Raw genomic sequence first — 22113 nt, 5'->3', positions numbered from 1 at the left:
AATAGGAACAAAAATCACAAACCTAGCTTAAGTAGCTTTGGTTGTGATTGCTTCATTAGTCATCAAAGGGCCTTCTCTTAGCTGAAAATAATTTTGTGTCTGGAAACTAAGCTAGAGAGGGAGACTCTCCTAAAGTTTGTTGTTCTTGTTAGGCAAAAGTTTAAACTCCAGTCTGTATTTATTAAGTAATAATGTAAAAGAAACAGTTAACTTATAATTACCTTGAGATGGAGCATCTTCTATCATTCATATAGTTCCAAACAATGCTGTGTGATTTCACATTATTTTATCCTGTTTTGACCTAATTTCTTTCATCATATTATGCCAAATTTCATTATGTTTCATGTCATGGAAATTTACTTTATGGTTAGCTTTTCAAACAAAATTGTGTTTTAAGGTAGAAAAAGTGATCATACCTATATTAATAGCATAATATTTTTAATGCACATTTATTAGACCTTTTTTAAGTTTATAGGCCAGATTTGGGACCGTTTGTTTCTTTCGTAGCAATGAAGTTGAAAGAATGATGGAAAGGCATGAGCGATTTAAGCCTGATATGTTTGCAGAATTGCTGCAAGCAGCAAATACAACTGATGACTACAGGAAATGTCCTGTAAGTATAATTCAGAGAATGTTAGTGTGCTTACGTGTTTGTAAATTTGAAAATAGAAATTGCCATGCAAATAATAATTAAATCTGGAATTAATTCTAAGAATTAATTTTTTAAGTGTTCTTTAGGTAATTCTTTATACCATTGAGCTCTTTATTTCAACATTATTTCTTTAAAAACATGTTACTTTGTGAAGGATTTAAGGTGGCATACATTGATTAATTTTAAGCTCTGAAGCCTGTCATTTGACTAAATTGAAAATTTAGTTTTTGTTTTTCTTTAAATAAACATTACAAATGGTATTATTCTTTTCTCATGTGATATTGTTAGTGAATTGAATTGTTAGTGGAATAAGAATTCAACCTTAAGGTCTTTATTTCTGCTTTTCTTAAGGTTGAATTCTTATTTTAACAGATTTACAAAAATATCAAAGAAAAGTTCTTTGATTTAAAATAAATTTGTTTGATCAGCAATTAAGACAGATAGTTTATTAGAAATCTTTTAATGTGCTGAATAAATTTCTGATACATGCTTTTGCATAATACAAGCTCTGTAAGGCATTACCTTTGGTATATTTGTTTTGATAATTTCAAAAGTTGTCTTTTTTGTTTTTCTTTAGAGTAACTGTGGCCAAAAAATAAAAATTCGGCGTGTTTTAATGAACTGTCCAGAGATTGTTACAATCGGTTTAGTCTGGGACTCTGAACATTCTGACTTGACTGAAGATGTTGTTCGGAATCTGGCAACCCAGCTTTATCTTCCTGGGGTATAATAATTATTTTCATTCTCTTCCTTTTTGTTTCTAAATTCCTTTGAAACATTACACTGTATGTTCTTCAGAGCTAAATTTTCTTTCTAAAGGAAATAATTTGCAGATGTAACTGATAAAGTTCATCAAATCGGGCTAACTGGAATGCCTTTCTTGCTTCCTATTATAAACTAATCCATCACGTACTCTATCCTTTTTATCACTCTAGAATAATGATAATATGATACTGTATGCATCTGTGTATATGCTTGTTTGGGTGTGTATGATAATGGTTATAAATTATAAATATCAAGCTAGAAAATTTTAAGGTTTAAAGTTTATCTGTAGCTCTTATTTTTTAATGTGCATCAGTTCAATTTAGTCACTCAGTCGTGTCCGACTCTTTGTGACCCCATGAACTGCAGCACGCCAGGCCTCCTTGTCCATCACCATCTGCTGGAGTCCACCCAAACCCATGTCCATTGAGTCGGTGATGCCATCCAACCATCTCATCCTCTGTCATCCCCTTCTCTTCCTGCCCTCAATCTTTCCCAGCATCAGAGTCTTTTCCAGTGAGTCAGCTCTTTGCATCAGGTGGCCAAAGTATTGGAGTTTCAGCTTCAACATCAGTCCTACCAATGAAAACCCAGGACTAATTTCCTTTAGGATGGACTGGATCTCCTTGTAGTCCAAGGGATTCTCAAGAGTGTTCTCCAACACCACAGTTCAAAAGCATCAATTCTTCGGCACTGTGCTTTCTTTATAGCCCCACTCTCACATCCATACATGGCCACTAGAAAAACCATAGCCTTGACTAGACGGACCTTTGTTGACAAAGTAATGTCTCTGCTTTTGAATATGCTATCTAGGTTGGTCATAACTTTCCTTCCAAGGAGTTAGTGTCTTTTAATTTCATGGCTGCAATCACCATCTGCAGTGATTTTGGAGCCCAGAAAAATAAAGTCAGCCACTGTTTCCTCTGTTTCCCCATCTATTTCCCATGAAGTGATGGGACCGGATGCCCTGATCTTAGTTTTCTGAATGTTGAGCTTTAAGCCAACTTTTTCACTCTCTTTCACTTTCATCAAGAAACTCTTTAGTTCCTCTTCACTTTCTGCCATAAGTGTGCATATTACTATCTTATTTTAAATTGATTTATATTACAGTTAAACTTTTAGATAGTTATCTTTTAGGTAGTATGGTTAATGTATGTTAAAATAATGTGATTCAACCATGAACTATCAGGAAATATGTGATTTATCTCATTTTGTTTTATGTATGTAAAGTGTCCTGTATTCAAGATGCTGTGCTACTGAACTAAGTTGTAGTAATTACATTTTGTTAGACATCATGTCTCTTATAGACTAATTGAAAATAATAATTCTGTTAACAATGCAGTGTGGTGTCTTTAGTACTAATATCAGTTTGGGACAGTATGCATGAGAAATAATTGTCGTAGAGAATCAAATGCATGACTCATCAAATGATTGTTGCTCATCTTTGAAAAGAACTATTAAATATACATTATTTTTAAACAGCTTTTTTATAGAGTTACTGATGAAAATGCCAGAAATAGTGAGCTTCACCTTGTTGGCATGATTTGCTACACCAGCCGACATTACTGTGCCTTTGCTTTTCATACCAAGAGTTCCAAATGGGTATTTTTTGATGATGCAAATGTGAAAGAGGTAAGTGACACTTGACTAACTGGAATAATTACTGTGGTTTTTACTTTTGAGGGGTAAATGATATAATAATGATAAAATTATATGAAATTATATGCAAATACTTATATAAATTAGTAATAAGTGGACTTAATTATAAGAGCATCGTTAAAGACCTTCAGTATTAAAAATTAGAAAACCAAATAGACGAAGCGAATTCTTTAGTTGTTGGACGTCAGGCAGTCGAACAGAAAAAGGAACCAACATGGTGAACCCTGCTTGCTGGCTAGAGGTCGTTTTTGGATTGCAGTGCAGAGATGGCAAACCCAAACAGAGCCTCGTAGTCTCATTGAGCTGAGGAAATTGGAGTTCACAGGGGCCAAGATGACTAAAATTTCCTGGACAGAGTACCAGAAAGAAAGCTGTACAGAGGGAAAGTTCTGGGGATCAGCAGAGGGCTCCCCTTTCAGTCTTTGGCTGAATAGTGATCAACTATGTGTAGGGCAAATGTAGTCAAGGTGGGAGAAATGACCACTGGAAAACAAGGCCAGACAATTCCCAGAACTTGTACAAGGCTAGGATAGTTGGCATCTGAGTAGCAAGAGTGGATCCATAGAACATCAAGTAGACATCTCAGAAAAGTATCACCTTAATAGTAGGGCTAAATTATTCCTAGACTGAAGATTGCTCTGGACCTGACATAAAAAGCTTAAAATGAAGCTGCCAGAGAATGAAGGTGATCCCATGCAATTTAACATAACACATAACTACATGCTAACAATTTAAAAGGAAAGAAAAAAAACCCTCAATACTAAAAAATGTAAAATTCAGTAAAATTTCAGTATGCCTTTTCAAAATAGTATTCAATAAAAGAATTGCAAATATTCAAAGAAGTAGGAAGCTATGACCCATCCCTTGAAGGAATAACAGCAGATCTGCTCTGCCATTTCATTCCTTCAAGTCACATGATATGGGGTGAGCAGGCAGGGTAGGGAAATGGAGCTTACCTTCCTTTCTCTCAGAACCTTGAGCATCAGCATCTCAAAAGTAAAGGTTCAGATTAATATCCAGATGATCTTGGAGGCAGTTCCAGGTCAGGTCTGATATTAAATTATTTTAGAAAGAAAAGGCTAAACATGACAGAACTAGAAATACCGGATAAGACTTTTAAAACTGCTGTTTAGCTATAGAGAGATTTATTAGATAACAGTCAGTAAACATGGACCATAAAAATAACTGGTAAATTGGACTTCGTCAAAACTTCTGCTCTTCAATAAGATGCTGTTAGAATGAAAAGACAAGCATAGACTGGGAAAAAACATTTGTTAAGTATATGTCTGGTAAAGCCTATATCCAGAATATATAAAGAACTCTTACAACTCAGTAATAAAAAGACAAATGAGTTAAAGAGTGAGCAAAAGATTTGGACAGTTCAAAAAGATATTTTATATGAATGGCCCTTGAAATGATATTCAGTACATCACTAGGCATAAAAGAAGTACAAATTCAATTCACAATGAGATTGCATTACTCACCTGTTAGAATGCCTAAAATTAAAAAGATTGTTCACACCAAGAGCTGATCAGGATGTGGAACAGCTGGATCTCTCACGAGGCTGATGGAAATGCAGAATTGGATAATCACTTTAGAAAACAGTTATAAATGCAAATGTATACTTAGCATGCTGCTGCTGCTGCTAAGTCACGTCAGTTGTGTCTGACTCTGTGTGACCCCATAGACAGCAGCCCAACAGGCTCCTCTGTCCCTGGGATTCTCCAGGCAAGAATACTGGAGTGGGTTGCCATTGCCTTCTCCAATACTTAGCATACAACCTAGCAATTCCACTCCTGTAAAAGCATGTATCCATATATTATTTATAATTCAGTGTTCTTAGTAGTTTTATTTATAGTAAGCAAAACTAGAAACAAATAGGTAAAGATAACTCATCAGGTAAATAGATAAAGATAACTCATCAGGTAAATACATAAAGAAGTTGTGGTATAACCATACACTGGAACATAATAATCAGCAATAAAAGAAATGAGCTGTTGATACAGACAACTATTGAGTGTGGAGAAATCTCAAAAGCATTGTGCTAAATGAGAGATATACAAGGTGGATTTAGAAAAGACAGAGGAACCCAAGATGAAATTGCCAACATCTGTTGGATCATAGAAAAAAGCAAGGGAATTCCCCCCAAAAAAATCTACTTCTGCTTCACTGACTATGCTAAAGCCTTTGACTGTATGGATCACAACAAAGTGTGGAAAATTCTTAAAGAGATGGAAATACCAGACCACCTTACCTGCCTCCTGAGAAACCTGTGTGCAGGACAAGAAACAACAGTTAGAACCAGATATGGAGCAATGGACTGGTTCAAAATTGGGAAAGGATTACATAAGGCTGTCAGTTGTCACCTTGCTTATTTAACATATATGCAGAGTACATCATATGAAATGCCAGGCTGGATGACTCAAGAGAAATACCAACAACCTCAGATATGCAGGTGATAACCACTCTAATGGTAGAAAGCAGAGGAACTCAAGAGCCTCTTGCTGAGAGTGATAGAGGAGAGTGAAAAAGCTGGCTTAAAACTCAACATTGAAAAAACCAAGATCATGGCATCCGATCTCATCACTCCATGGCAAATAGAAGGGGAAAAAGTGGAAACAGTGACAGACTTTATTTATTTATTCTTTAATACTTTGATATGGCAGTTTATTAAGAAGTTCCATTTGAGTCAGTTTGTAGCAGCATTTTGGCACTCCTATTTTGCATCCTTATAGCTTAAATTGTCAAAATTTGAAGAAAGAACTGGGTATATGGTCACTCTGAGTTTTAGGTTTGTTTTGTTTTCAAATTAGTCTAGTTTTTCAAGTATCTCAGAATCCCAAGTAAGGAGAGTAAACAGCTAAATGTGTATAATATGAACAAGCTCCTCAGGAATTTTTTAAAGGTCTTTTTCTTCTGTAAGCTAATATTCTAGAATGCTTTCTTTTTTGTCTCATTGGTTTTGTTTTTAAATGAACATTAGAGAGGTGTAATTTACAAATATTAAAAATGCACCCATTGTAAGTTTATAGTTTGGATAGTAACAGCTGTAAACATGCCTGCGTAACCTCCACATTCACTGTATGGAACATTTTCATGACTCCAGAAAATCCTCTCGTGTCTCCTTGCTGTCACTTTTCCACCCTAGGCCCCAGGAAATCACTGATCTCACTGTAGATTAGTCTTGCTCATTTTACAAGTTTTATATGTGTGGTATCTTATAATACGTATTCTCTGTGTTTGGCTTCCTTTGCTAAGCACATATATATCTTTTAACATATAGTCATATATTAAAATATGTATTGTGTTGTATGTATCAGTGCCTTATTTTTGTTGTTGTGTTCCATTTTATGACCGCAAAACAGTTTATCCATTCACTTGTTGAGTTATGAACAGTCTTTGTGTGAACATACTGTTTTCCATTAATCTTAGATAATACCCAGAAGTGGGATTTCTGGATTGTATGGTATGTGTTAATCTTTACAAGGGACTGGCAAATTGATCTCCAAAGTGATTGTACAGTTTACATTCCTGCCAGCCATGTACTGGAGTTCCGGTTGCTCCACATTCTCAGGAGCACTCCATGTTGGTGGTCATCTTAACGTTAGCCCTTATAGTGAATGTATGACGTTATCTCAGTGTGGTTTTAATTTGCATTTCCTCTATGATTAATAATGTTTTGAGTATTTTTTCATGTTCTTATTGGCCATTTTTTATGTCTTTTTGGTTAAGTGTTCAGATGTGTTGTACATTTTTCAAATTGGATCGTCTTATTAATGAGTTGTAGTCATTCTTTATTCTGGTCACCAGTTCTTTATTAGATATATGTGTTTTTTTTTCCTTTTTTTCATTTTCTTCATGGTGTCTTTCAAAGAGTAGAAGTTATTAATTCATTTTGATGAAGCCAGTTTCATAATTTTTTTTCTTCTCTGACTTGCCTGATGTCCTATCTAAGAAATCTTTACCTCCCCTAAGGTTGTTAAGATTTTATCTTTTGTTTTCTTCTATAGGGCTTCCCTGGAGGCTCAGACAGTAAAGAATCTGCCTGCAGTTCAGGAGACTGGGTTCAATCCCTGGGTCAGGAAGATCCCCTGGAGAAGGAAATGGCAACCCACTCCAGTATTCTTGCTTAGGAAATCCTATGGATAGAGGAGCCTGGCAGGCTATAGCCCATGGGGTTGCAAAGAGTCAGACACCACTGAGCAACTAACACTTTCATAACACTTTCTTTATAGTTTTTTCATGACTCATTGTGAGTTCATTTTTATGCTTTTTAGTGAAATGATGTCAAAGTTCATTTTTTCATATGGCCATCCACTTGTTCCAGCACCATTTGTTTAATAGACCATTATATTTCCCCATTAAATTGCTTGAAGTCTGTCAAAAGTCAGTCAACTATGTATATGCAAAGCCTTTCAAAATTTGATATATAGAAAGTATATAATCTTGCTCATCAATTTTTTAAATGATAATGTTTAAAAGATTTTTATGTTGACTAGTTTCTAAATAAAATTAATTGTATAATATGATGAGTAGTTGAACTGCTAGTATCTGGGTATCTTTAAAATTTTTTTAATATAAAAAATAATTCAGTCTCTGCCTTTTCATGTAATGCATTGATTGCAAAGTTCTGTTTCTATTCATTGTGATTTTTTTAAGGTTGGAAGTAGATGGAAAGATGTGGTCTCCAAGTGTATCCGATGCCATTTCCAGCCATTGCTTTTGTTTTATGCGAACCCAGATGGCACAGCAGTTTCCACTGAAGATGCACTCAGGCAGGTCATCAGCTGGTCACATCATAAATCTATTGCAGAAAATATAGGTAATTCTTCTTTAAAAGTTCTTTTTAGTGTTTTTCATTGTAAGAATCACACTGCTGCTGCTGCTGCTAAGTCGCTTCAGTTGTGTCTGACTCTGTGTGACAGCAGCCCACTAGGCTCCCCCGTCCCTGGGTTTCTCCAGTCAAGAACACTGGAGTGGGTTGCCATTTCCTTCTCCATGCATGAAAGTGAAAAGTGAAAGTGAAGTTGCTCAGTCGTGTCTGACTCTTAGCAACCCCTAGGAATACTAATATACTGAATATGAAATGAATGTTGAGGATAATCTCAAAATATATTTTCAGTGGAATCCAGGAAAATTCTAATACTTTGAGTTAGTCTTTTTAAAGAACCTTTCCTCATCTGTGGCCTCAGAGGCACCTTCAGCAGCCACCCACTACCCTGCTCACACAAGCCCAGGAGGGGTTACTTGGCTGGTAGCTCTTACTAGTGATGAGTACTGAGATTTCAAGTAAGTTAGTACAACCAGAAAAGTCCAAAGGAGCTAGGCCACTTTTGAATGTATTAACAGCACATGTAGAAATTGTTAAAAGATGTCAGTCCTCTAAGTTTTTAAATAATTCTCTCGTTAGTATTAAAAGTATCTGAAAAGATGATTCAAATATCTCCTTCTGGTAGAGAGGATGAAAGGAATGAAACATTTTTTTGGTCTTTTTAAGGATGTGAAAAGCCCTCGATTTCTAAGTCAGAAAATTCAAAAGAAAATGGATTTGGTGATCAGACAAAACAGAGGGAAAATCAGAAATTTCAAGCAGATAGCATTTCATCATTTAATCGGAGCCACATTCAAACAAGTAGTGGTAGAGGACCAGGTATGTGGGTTTTTTTTTTTTTTTTTTTGGCTGTTCTGTGTGACATGTGGGATCTTTGTTCCCCAACCAGGGATTGAACCATTGGACCGCCAGAGAATTCCTGACCAGATATGTGTTTAAATTTTCATTTTTATGTTGTCCTTGAGTAGTTAAGCTTCCCCCCTTTTCACTTACTGTATGTAATTCTTTTTAAAGACCAGAAAGAGAATCCTTAACTAGCTTTTCTTGGCCATGAAGAGAAAATAGCAAATAGAAACAAAATTTTGTCTTCTGACTTAAGCATTTGTCTGAGACCTATAGTTTTATTTGAACACTTTGATTCAACTAGTGGTTGAGTTTTTCCATGTACTCAAGACTGTACATAATAGGCTGGAGGCAATCTGGACTGTCACCAAAGAAAGCTATGATATGGATATGGCCTTTCCTTCAAGGAGTTAATTATTAAGTTGGAGAGGAAAAACATTTAGTTAATAATTTGGCTCGTATGCCAAAATTAAATTTAGCATTGGTGAATGCAACAGGAGTTTGAAGTTACTATTGTTGTAGTTTATTTTTAACCTCTTGTTTATTCAACTCTCTCGTCATTATCAACCTACAACTTTAATTTTCACAAATGAAGATCTGTGGTTAGGATCCAACAGGAGATATCAAAGTATGGTGTATAATTATGGTTTAGAAATATATATAACTAATTGAGTGACTTTTGAGGATGATTTTATAAAGGCTTTTAAAATGTATTAATGAAATAATGTCTAACCATAAAGTAACCCATTTAAGCAAGAAAAGATTCAGAATTAACAATTATCATGAACAAAAAACTATAAAAAATGCTCTTTAAAGTTTTTAATGAAACTATACCTTTTTCCATTTTATATATTCATCTGTATTTTGTTAATATATTGCATCTTAAATTTTTAATGTAGTGCAGTTTGTACTTTTATTGAATAGCATGAAAAATGATCTGTGTTATTATATATATAATTTTTTTTTTTTAGTTAAGTCAAGTCACAGTGATCAAAGGGAAAAAATAAAAGACATTTCCAGAGAATGTGCTCTAAAAGCCATTGAACAGAAAAACTTCCTTTCCTCACAAAGGAAAGATTTGGAGAGGGGACAGCGAAAAGATTTGGGTAGACATAGAGGTAAGTTAAGAACTTGTAGCATTCATTGGAGAAAGGCAGCTACAATCTTACTTTAAAGCTAGCTTTTATAATTTAATACAATTTAATATAATTTCTTTATATATTATATATATTTATTTATATGTTATATATCTTAGTATGATTTCTATAATGTGCCTGTTACATCTATAAATATAAAGTTTTCCTAGTTCTTATTCAATTATAGCATGGAAAATTTGTGTTTTTTTATAGTTTCACCTTTAAACCATAAATTCAATTCACCTGTATGGTACATTCAAATAATAAGGAAGGTTATACAATTAAATAAAAGGAATTTTTTTTCCTGCAACCCAACCCTTGACCTTTGCTCTGTTCCGCTATTAACAGTTTCCATGATCATGTTTTACTTTTATGGTTTTATGCCCTTATTTATGGACATATCATGATTTAATTGATACTTCTAGGCTTTAAAACTTGATTTAATATTCTTGCTGCATTGAAATCCTTTCACAGTTACTTTGTGTACTTTTTGCATGTAGCCACAGCATAAAATTTTTTCAGAATGATTACTGGGTTAGAGTATGTTTATTTTCAGTTTTGATCGGTATGGCTCAGTTGCCCTCCTAAAATACTTGACAGTCTGCACTCCCACCAATGGTGATTAGATATCTGTTTCCAGCAGTAATTGGTTTAGTAAACTTTTAATCTTACCAATATAATAGATGGGAAAATATGTTTATTTTTATGCTTTTTATTATGAATGAGATAGAATACATTTTTTTTAACTTTTCTAATTACCTTGTGATCTGCTTTGCAGATAATTTTTTAAAATCATTATATAACCATTTATATTATAAATGTATCACATCAAGCATAAATAGAGATTTCAAAAGCAATTTTTAATCTCAAAGCACTATGTAATTTAAATAACTATCATTATTACTGCTTAACTTTTCTTCTTTTCATCAAAGAAGGTGTTTGGCTTGTGATTTAACAAGTGGCTTTGAAGAGCTTTTGTATCATTATTTCCTTATTTATTTTTAAAGATTTGGTTGATGAAGACCCTCCACATTTCACGACTGGATCACCTCCTATCCTAAATGGCTTTAGACAGTATGGGAATCCACATCTATATCATAGTCAAGGGAAAGGACCATGTAAGCATGACCGAACCGCCCATCAGAGTCGAACTTCTGCACAAACCTTAAGTTCAAGTAAATCCCAGATTCTTGCTTCAGGAGAGAAAATAACTGGCAAAAGTAAGAGTGACAGTGGTACTGGGTATGATACAGACAGTAGCCAAGAGTCTCGTGATAAAGGAAGCAGCTCTAATGGCAGCAATAAAAGCCGAAACCGAGGTTGGAAACCTATGAGAGAAACATTAAATGTTGATAGTATTTTTAGTGAAAGTGGAAAAAGGCAGCAGAGTCCAAGGCATAAATCAAACATCAGTAACAAGTCTAAATGTAGCAAAGATCAGAGTTTTAACAATTGGCCGAAAGAGAATCCGAAGCAAAAGTGTTTAATGACTATATATGAAGATGAAATGAAGCAAGAAACGGGAAGCAGGACTTCCCTTGAATTTAATGGAAAAGTAGCAGAGAAAAATAAAGCCCTCAGAGAAACTAAAGTTCATGGTGACAACTGGCAGATGCAAAGGACAGAGTCTGGATATGAAAGCAGTGATCATATCAGTAATGGCTCTGCTAATTTGGACTCGCCTATTATTGATGGAAATGATACAGTGGTGGATATCAGTGGTGATAAAGAAACCGCATCTTTCAGGTAATACACAAATATATAAATGATTTTCCCCCATCCATTGTGTCTTTAATTACTTGAAGGAACTTTCAAACACTGGGGTCAGTTAAATGAGAAGCAAAGAGCTTGAGCTCAGAGTAACCTGGTATATCACAGGTTATTTGATATTTTGAGTTTCTCTTTTTAATAGTTATTTCCTGATTCCTAAAATAACAACTGTTTATTTTGAAGAAATTTAGAAAGTAAAATGCATTGTCATTTTGCCACTAAAAACTATTGATATATACTACAAGTTTTAAACCATAGATTTAAATTGGTATATCTGTCATTAAGCTCATTGCTTAATTCTTCAATCTATTTAATGCTCATTATCCCATCTCTAACATCTGTAACTCAGAGCTGGGGTTATTTTTTTCTGTCGTAACCCAGTTCCATGAAGGAGATATTTTTCCTTTAGCAAATATTAAAGAATACAGCCAGTAATTAAGTTTTCATTCAATTAATTCTTAATTCTGAAAACATTTATTATATTACTGTTAGCAGTCTACTTCCACCTCTCTGTAACCTCTAAAATATGTCCACAGCTTAGGTCAGTTAACCCACTATGTCTTCCCTTAATCAGTCTAAAACATGTTAATTTGATATTAGCTGGTATTTTATCACATTGATTATTGAAAAGCCAGATTTGCAAAAAATGACTGCCCATGTTTTACTAAAATAATCATTATAATGAAGACTTAGGGAAGTTTTTTATTTGGCAGGGTAATTTCATAATACTTCCTAAGGTATTAGAGAGATCAGGACTTTGTAACCAGATAGGCTTCAGTTCAGTTCAGTTCAGTGGCTCAGTCGTGTCCGACTCTTTGCGACCCCATGAATCGCAGCACGCCAGGCCTCCCTGCCCATCACCAACTCCCGGAGTTCACCCAAACTCACGTGCGTCGAGTCGGTAATGCCATCCAGCCATCTCATCCTCTGTCATCCTCTTCTCCTCCTGCCCCCAATCCCTCCCAGCATCAGAGTCTTTTCCAGTGAGTCAACTCTTCACATGAGGTGGCCAAAGTACTGGAGTGTTTCAGCCTCAGCATCAGTCCTTCCAAAGAACACCCAGGACTGATCTCCTTTAGGATGGACTGGTTGGATCTCCTTGCAGTCCAAGGGACTCTCAAGAGTCTTTTCCAACACCACAGTTCAAAAGCATCAATTCTTCAGCCCTCAGATTTCTTCACCGTCCAACTCTCACATCGATACATGACCACTGGAAAAATCATAGCCTTGATTAGACGGACCTTTGTTGGCAAAGTAATGTCTCTGCTTTTGAATATGCTCTCTAGGTTGGTCATAACTTTCCTTCCAAGGAGTAAGCGTCTTTTTAATTTCATGGCTGCAATCACCATCTGCAGTGATTTTGGAGCCCAAAAAAAGTCTGACACTGTTTCCACCGTTTCCCCATCTATTTCCCATGAAGTGATGGGACCAGATGCTATGATCTTAGTTTTCTGAATGTTGAGCTTTAAGCCAACTTTTTCACTTTCCTCTTTCACTTTCATCAAGAGGCTTTTTAGCTCCTCTTCACTTTCTGCCATAAGGGTGGTGTCATCTGCATATCTGAGGTGATTGATATTTCTCCCGGCAATCTTGATTCCAGCTTGTGCTTCTTTGATTTAAGTTACTGAGCAAATTAATTTGACTTTCACAGCCTTAATCTGTGACATGAGGATAATAACTGTTGTAAAATGAGAATATTAACTACTTTTAAGTATTATTGTGAGATGTAATTAATCCCCTAGAGCAGCACATGGTGTATAATAATTGTTTAACAAATGTTTCCTTTCTTTTTCTTAGGGTAAAGTAAATAATAATCCATGATAGCTGATATGTTTGGTGTGTGTTTTATTTTATTTTCTAGTGATCAGATTAAGACAAGCAACCTAAACACAGAACGTGTGAACTATACCTCCCAACAGAGCAAAAATCACTTAGAAGGTAAAATTTTTATTTAAATGTATTGTAATAGTAGCAGTAAAAAGTAAATCATGATATTAAGACTAAAGTAGGTGAAAACAGTCCTACTGATGAGTTGATGAGTAATGAGGATGGAAGTTGGGAGAGTTTATGTTTGAAGTCTTAAAGGATGCAAATAGCTATTTCAGAAAGTAGGAATAAAGGCAAGTGTGTCAGCCAGGCTAGGCTAGATTCTGGGCTGTGCAGTGGTAGCAACCTGAAAATCTCAATGTCTTAACACAAGATTGTTTCTTGCTCACAACACATGTCCAGTGGAGGTCAGCATGACGTCTCTTCCTGTGATGTCTCAGGGCCTGAGACACATAGTACCCGCATCTCCACCAGTGTTTCTCTAATTGTTGCAGTATTGCAGGAGAGGGTGGTGAAGGGGACGTAATGTGGAGACTCAGTCACGTGTGAGCGCTTGAAACTGTCAACCCAGAAGCGATCCAGGCGCTTCCGCTCACATCTCACTGGCCAAGCAAGTCTTCACAGTCAGGCTAATATCACAGAGGGTGGAAAAGGATGGTTTACCAGTGCGTTCAGTCTGTATGAACAGTCCTGATGTCTGCCACATGCATTAAGGATAGACAGAAAACCTGATAAACAGCCTGTTGGAAAAGTTCAGTTTGGAAGCAATAAATGTGTAATGGTGTGACATTATAGGTGATTTGTTAGCAACATACAGCAGCTCAGAAGCAAAGAAAATTAGATGTTTGAATGTGTATAGAATTTGGGATTGTTACTGAGAGGTTATACCTGAAGAATTTGGGAAATGGGGTTCAAGGAAAATGATGAGCAAGGGGACTATAGAGGTTGCAGTCAAGGACATTGTCTTCAGATTTTAGAATTCAGAGGATTAGAAGGGATGTAATTTTTAACAATGAAAAACAGCCATGATGAACACATTTTAAAGTTTGTTTTTAGTCTTTATCTTTCTTAAGGCTTTTATGGAGATTATTTTTCAGTTTGCAGATGTTAAATTTGATTAAATGTTTTAAGTATTTTGTTTTCTTCAGATGGTATAATATCAGTAGGAAGCACTTATATTAAGGAAATAACCTTCCTTTCCCATATAAAATGTCTCGCCTGTTTTAAAAATCTGATAAAAGTCTGGTAACAAAGTATTACAGGAAACAGTAAGGGGGTTGCCAAAAAATCAACAGCCAAAGTCAGTAAAAACTGAACAATAATTGCAAGTTCAGTGCTCTCTACAAAATGATGCTTGCTTCCTGACATTAATAAAAACACAGGGTCATAGAAATGTTGATGGTTCGGAGTGCATTGCTATAAGAACTCTGTAGTGGATTTCCCCATTGAATATGAAAGAGTATATATGTAGCCCACTTAAAAATATTCTTTTTAATTATAAAATACATAACAAAATTTGTCATTCTAATCATGTTTAAGTAAAGATTGCATGATGATAGCTACATTTCCATTGTTTTGCCACCATCGCTAGCATCTATCTCCGTAATTCTTTCACCTTCTCAAATTGAACTCTGTCCCATTAAACAACTCCCCATTTCCTCCTCCCTCCAGCCCCTGGCAACTGCTGTTCTACTTTCTGGCTCTTCAAATTTGACTAGTGTAGATACCTCATATAAGTGGAATTATACAGTATTTGTCTTTTTACAGCTGGCTTATTTCGTTCGTTAATGGGCTTCCCTCATAGGTCAGTTGGTAAAGAATCTGCCTACAATGCAGGAGACCCTGGTTCAGTTCTTGGGTTGGGAAGATCCCCTGGAGAAGGGATAGGCTACCCCACTCCAGTATTCTTGGGCTTCCCTTGTACCTCAACTGGTAAAGAATCCGCCTGCAATGCAGGAGACCTGGGTTTGATCCCTGGGTTGGGAAGATCCCTTGGAGAAGGAAACAGCTACCCACTCCAGTATTCTGGCCTGGAGAATTCCAGGGACTATACAGTCCATGGGATTGCAAAGAGTCAGACACAACTGAGCAACTTTCACTACTTTGTTTAGCACAGTGTTTCAGAGTTCCTCCGTGTATCAGAATTCCACTCCTTTTTTAGGCTGAATAACATTACATTATATGATGTAACACATTTTGTTTGTCCACATTTGGGTTGGTTCTGCCTTTCGGGTATTGTATGAAATGCTCCTATTTATATGGATCCTTGCCTGAAATCCTTGCTTTTAGTTCCTTTCAATATATACCCAAAAATGCAATTGCTGGATCCTTTGGCAATTTTATGTTTAATTTTTTGAGGAACCACTACACTATTTTCCATAGCAGCTGCAGCATTTTACTTTTCCACCAGCAGTGCACAAAGCTTCCAGTTTCTCCACCTCCTCACCAGTACTTGTTATTTTCTATTTTTTTTTTTTTTTTATAATTGCCATCTTAGTGGGTATGAGGTGGTATCTTTTTGTGGTTTTATGTAACCCACCTTTTATTTAACTACCTTAATTGCATTACATTACAAATATTATTTCTTATTTAATAAACTTCAAAACTTGTAAGAGTTCTTTAAGCTAGTTTTTGCTTGTGTGCATGCATGCTAAGTCACTTCAGTCATGTCTGACTCTTTGTGATCCAATGGACTGTAGCCCACCAGGCCCCACTGTCCATGGGATTCTCCAGGCGAGAGTACTCACCAGGCCCTCCTCCAGGGGATCTTCCAGACCCAGGGATTAAACCCACATTTCTTAAGACTCCTGCATTGGCAGGCCTTTTTTTTGTTTTTTAACCACTAGCACCATCTAGGAAGCCCAGTCTTTGCTTAGGGAACCGTTATTAAAGTGCATACCTATGGTATCCATATGTGTGTTCCCCTCCCCTAGTTTATGATTGACAACATGTTAACGTGGGTATAGCAGTTTATTTCCTAAGCTAAAAGGTTGCCCTGTGTCGATTTTTTTTTTCCCCAGTAAAGCACAATTTAATTTTTTGTGGCATGGTATCATTTTCTTGGATTTCTCCTATTTCTTATTTATAAAATAGGACACATGTACATTATTGACCTGAAGAATCACTTTATCCATGGATAAAAGGCTTTCACAAAGTTAACCTTAGAAAAAAAATTTTAATTTCTATATTCTGTTTGACATTTAAGTCAGCTTTTAATATTAGTCTGTATAAGTTTATGTACTAGTAGAGAACTTAAAATCTAAAGTAATGCCATTGTAGTTATTTCACTGATAATTTTTCACTGATAGAGATACTATGCTGCTGCTGCTTATGGGTTCTGTTGCAAATAGAAAAAAATACTTACATTGCCTAAAGCTATTACTTGGAAACACTGTTGGAATTCCACAATGCCATTTAGATTATTTTAGCTCCTGTATTAAAAATGGGTCACTAATGGGGATGATTTCAAATGACTTAAATTGCATTTAAAACAGAAGAAATGACATGTTCAAAAGTACATGGACACCACACGTACTTTTGATACCACATATTAGATAAACACAGGTAACTTGTTATATACAAGGCTGGAATGCATCCATGGAAATTCTGAGATGATGGATAGAGGCTAAAGAGAAGCCAAATCATGATGAAACTTTTATGCTATTTTTAAATCCTAAGAAGTGGAAAGGCACCAAAGGACAAAGAAAGTAGTGTACTCCAATTTGCATTTTAGAAAAGACTTTTTAGTGGCTGTGTAGCAATGGTCACCCACTCTAGTACTCTTGCCTGGAAAATCCCATGGACAGAGGAGCCTGGTAAGCTGCGGTCCATGGGGTCACAAAGAGTCAGACACGACTAAGCAACTTCCCTTTCAGTTTTCACTTTCATGCCTTGGAGGAGGAAATGGCAACCCACTCCAGTGTTCTTGCCTGGAGAATCCCAGGGATGGCGGAGCCTGGTGGGCTGCCGTCTATGGGGTTGCACAGAGTCGGACACAACTGAAGTGACTTAGCAGCAGCAGAGGGTGAATTTAGAGCAGTGGGAGAAAAATTAGATACAGAATTTAATAGCTTAGGGGAGAAAAGATGAGTGCATAAACTAAGGCTGTATCTATGTCAAGAAAGAAGATTTCAGAGATTATAAGAATATGTGGACAGTGGAGTCAGGTTCTATGACAGATGTACACAGTGCGGGGAAAGTAGGAAGTGAGGAGTAGCCGTATTTGGGTCTTACGTATGTGGATTCAGCATTTACCAATTGGAGGAATACAGGAAGAGACAGATTTAGGGGGTGAGAGCCACTTGGTCACTCAGTTGTGTCTGACTCTTCGTGACTGCGTGGACTGTAGCTCACCAGGCTTCTCTATCCATCGGATTTTCAGGCAGGAATACTGGAGTGGGTTGCCATTTCCCAACCCAGGGGTCGCACTTGTGTCTCTTACGTCTCCTCCATTGGCAGGCAAATTCTTTACCACGGGGCCACCTGGGAAGCCCTCATATTTTGGCATCGAGTGGGGATGTCAGATTTAGTTTTAGATTTGTTTGGTTTGTCATTTTAGGTAAATAGATTAATTAGACAGTTACAAATGTCTGTAATGCAGGAAACATTATGTATCGGTAGCCATCAACATATATGAGAATTGAATGCCAGAGACGTGAGCAACATCACTCAGGAAAACATGAGATGTCAGGGCATAAGGTAGATGAAGGAACATGGGGTTTGTTGACTAGAAGAGATGAGCCAAGGTAGAGCGAAGGAGCAACTGTGGAAAAGAATGAGTAGTAACTGGAAAGTATGAGAAAATACAGCAGAGGAAAGTATCACACGGAAACTAGGAAGATGGGGAGGTTCAAGAAGAAAAATGATCACAGGTAAAGCAGAATAAGGATTAAAAACTGCTAGTTTGATTTAGCAGCTAATAAGGCATTAGTGACCTAGTGAAAGCAGTGTTAGAGGCACATTAGAATAGAACCAAGAATTTGATAGAACTGAAGTGTTTAGAAGTAAGGGGCCATGATTTTGTAACTTATTCTCAAATGGTTCAGGAAAAAAAAAAGGTAAAATGATAATAATAGGTGAATCTGGGTAAAGGATATACAGGTAGGTATTCTTTGTAGTGGTTTTAGTCTTTCAGCTTTTCTGAACTTTTTGAAGTCATCTTCCAACTAAAAGTTTTTCAGAAAAAATTACAGTAAATAAAAAAGCAGTAAATAAATGCAAGCATCTGTCAGAATCTTTGCTGTGAATAGTAAAGAAGTGAAGTGAAGTGAAAGTCTCTCAGTCGTGTCCAACTCTTTGCAACCCCATGGACTATACAGTCCATGGAATTCTCCAGGGCAGAATACTGGAGTGGATGTGTTCCCTGCTCCAGGAAATCTTCCCAACCCAGGGATCAAACCCAGGTCTCCTGCACTGCAGGCAGATTCTTTACCAGCTGAGCCACCAGGGAAACTAAAGGAGAAAAAGAAAACCAAGCGCTTAGTTTTGCATTTATGTTACAGAAGGTAAGGGACTGTTGTACAGAGGAGAAAGGTGTGAAAAGAGTGGGACAGAACAGTAATTAATGGAATACGATCTCTGGAAGTAGAGTGAAAGTGAAACAGAGAAGGCTTTGAATTAAAGGAGTGGTAAATGGGAGAGATAAAGGTGAGTGTGGGTACCATTCAGTATGTATTATGTTAGATGAATCCTTTGAAGGTGTTCACACCTAATGGACTCTTTTCTCTGTGGAGTAAGGTTATCTACTGAAATAAATGTATGCTAAGATATTGACAGATTGTAAGTAACTAATCACAAAGGAATTATTAGGCCTTTCAAAAACTTTTGCCATTACTTTGCAGTCTATAATACTTAACCTCAGTTAATCATAGAAGTCAGGGTTGGTGCAGGCTGAGAGTCTTGATCTTGCAAAGGACAAGTAAGAGTGAAAGGAGCTAATCAGTGGTCAAAAAAATCTGTTAATCTCCTTAATTCTTATAAAAAAATCTGTACCTCCATTATGCTAAGTGAAATACACTATCCTTAGTTATTAAATCCTAAAATTAGTGAATGAAAAATACTTTAATCAAAAAGTATATTTGTGTACATAAATTTGATATTTTTCTCTTAAGATTTTTTTTTACAAACTTCAGAGTATATTAATTTAAAATAAATACGTTAGAAAGTATATCTAAAGAATATACTTTAGAGGTACTTTTAACGGTTGGTTTTGTCTCTATGCATACTAAGTTTATTTTCTCTAGGAGCTTCACCGACCATTGAGAAGTAGTTGCTGTGGCCCAGCATCATCAAATATTTACATATTTTTAAAAACCATAAACTTTCAGTGTTGAAATTTAATTTGTAGCAAAATAGCATTATTTGCTCTTTCTTTAAAGTAAAATACCAGTGAGAAAAGAAGACTCGTTGCTTTTTATTTCGTATCATCCCCAAGTTTGGTATCTGATAGTAGATTATTACATACTAAAGTATCTGTTCCTTTTGTCATGTAGTAAATTTAGCCAGAAATATTTATACAGTTAAAGTTTTGTGATTTTTTTTCCTAAAGTATTTAAATGTTAACTTTTTATTGTAAATCATTGTAGATCATTGATTAGGTTATTGCTCTTGGATTTCTAGGCTTTGTAGTTGCAGTATTATTTTTTTAGTCTGAAATCTTCATACACAACAAGAGTGAGGATTATAGTGTCTAGAATAGCAGTTTGGTTTTCTTGTTATGTAAGTCTGTTTTAAACCTAGGTTACCTTTTCAAATTAAGTAAATATATTTTGATTTCTTGACTGTTGGGCTTTAGGTTTGTTTGTATACAGTACCAAAATTAGCATTATTAATTAAAGCTCCTTGTGTTGATGTTGAAGTAGCTGCTTTGCCAGGTGTTAAAATCCAGCTCTTAGATTTGCAAAGAACCTGGAGCCGAAATTCTCAGTAAAGACACATGGATGTCTGTGTCAGCAGAAGAGAAAAATAACACATCTATTTTTAAGTTAGTTGGAATTCTGAAGTCAGACCACTTGGTTGAATGCCTGCCAGTGATATTAAAATTTCAAGCATATTTATAAAACCTCTGCTGCCTCCTGCTGCCCATTGTGTGGATAATTTGAGAATTAAGTATTTAATTCTTTTTGTATTTGTGAATATTAAACTTTGAGTTACAGATAAGTAAATAAACATTCTGTAGTTAAAACCACAGTGGATGGGAAATTATAACTTCAACTTAGAAATTTCTCAGACTTTAAAGAATGAAAAATAGTTAACATTCTTTCTGATACTACTTTTTTTTTTAGTCATAAAGTAGCTGTCAAAGAGAGAGGCTTAGATTGCTAAATTATGCAATCTTCCAAATGTTGTTACATTTCTGTATATCTTTTTAAAGAACACATTTTAAAATATTACCACAGATATTAGCAGAAAGTCTTAATTATTGGAAAACTACAAAACTCATGGTGGTAAATACAGGTTTTCCAAAACTCTTGCTTTCATCCAAAACCTTATCATTGGCAATAAATACTGCCAGTTGTTTTCCTGAAATGACGGGTTCACTTCTTTCAAGAAAATGTATGTCAGATAGTCAATTCTGAATAACTGAAGTTGGTCAATTGTCTTTTGAAGTAAAAATGGTTTTCAGCTGTAAAGATTAAGTGAAATAACTACTTATCAACTTCTTAAAACTTGAGCAAGCAGTCAATAAATGGTAGCTAGTTCATGGTGGAATGACATTTTACGTGTTATCATAATACCCTCTCACTCATTTTAATTCAGTTGATGTTCCTAGTATTCCTGTGAAGCAGATAAAATAGATAGTAGGATCTCATTAAAGGAAGAAACCTAGACTGTAAGGTGGTATAAGGTTTTAAAGTTGGTTTTAATATAAAGTAACCATCCAATAAACAGTGAGTCCAAACTTCAACTTAAGTTGTGTGCCTGTGCTAAGTCACTTCAGTCATGTCCGACTCTTTCCCACCCCATGGACGGTAGCCCGCCAGGCTCCTCTGTCCATGGGATTCTCCAGGCAAGAATACTGGAGTGGGTTGCCATGCCCTCCTCCAGGGGGTCTTTCCCACACAGGGATTGAATCCTAGTTCTCTTACGTCTTCTGCATTGATTGGCAGGCAACTCAAGGCATCTATTTTCAAATGTAGGATCTTCCCACCCATTCATCAGTAAAGAGTAAACGGGAAATACAGTTCCACATGACCCATCAAGAATAACACTTTTGGGGCATTGCTGACATTTTCATGTGTAATAAATGGAGGAAAGGACCATTAATTTTGTATAAAGGGTTCAGAAAAGGTATTATTTGAGCAAAGGCTTCAAGAACTAGTTTTTTTCTGTTAATTTGGAAGAGAATTACCTGTTTATAGAAAGCCTTATGTAAATTATGGAGAAGTGTTGATTCCTGGGTCAGGAAGATCTGCTGGAGAAGGGATAGGCTACCCACTCCAGTATTCTTGGGCTTCCCTTGTGGCTCAGCTGGTAAAGAATCCTCCTGCAATGCCGGAGACCTGGGTTCGATCCCTGGGTTGGGAAGATCCCCTGGAGAAGGGAAAGGCTACCCACTCCAGTATTCTGCCCTGGAGAAGCCTATGGACTCTATAGTCCATGGGGTTGCAAAGAGTCGGACGCGACTGAGCGGC

At 36.1% G+C, this 22113-nt stretch overlaps 1 protein-coding gene across 5 annotated transcripts in view; it reads left to right on the top strand.

Annotated features, from left to right (window-relative positions):
- USP53 (ubiquitin specific peptidase 53) overlaps positions 1–22113 on the top strand; it is a 38511-nt gene that overhangs the window by 12336 nt on the left and 4062 nt on the right. For 2 of the 5 annotated variants that reach the window (XM_068975056.1, XM_068975059.1), the window contains exons 6-13: positions 508–613; positions 1230–1376; positions 2897–3046; positions 7733–7895; positions 8571–8723; positions 9719–9865; positions 10891–11629; positions 13515–13591. In XM_068975056.1, coding sequence (XP_068831157.1) covers positions 508–613; positions 1230–1376; positions 2897–3046; positions 7733–7895; positions 8571–8723; positions 9719–9865; positions 10891–11629; positions 13515–13591 — 1682 coding nt within the window. The remainder of the gene's footprint in view (positions 1–507; positions 614–1229; positions 1377–2896; positions 3047–7732; positions 7896–8570; positions 8724–9718; positions 9866–10890; positions 11630–13514; positions 13592–22113) is intronic. The other 3 variants (XM_068975057.1, XM_068975060.1, XM_068975058.1) reach the window with 2 other exon arrangements.

This window comes from Capricornis sumatraensis, chromosome 7 (genome assembly GCF_032405125.1).
Source record: "Capricornis sumatraensis isolate serow.1 chromosome 7, serow.2, whole genome shotgun sequence".
Classification (NCBI taxonomy): Eukaryota; Metazoa; Chordata; class Mammalia; order Artiodactyla; family Bovidae; genus Capricornis; species Capricornis sumatraensis.
The sequence above is the reverse complement of the archived record's forward strand: the minus strand, read 5'-3'. Positions and strand labels throughout refer to the sequence as shown.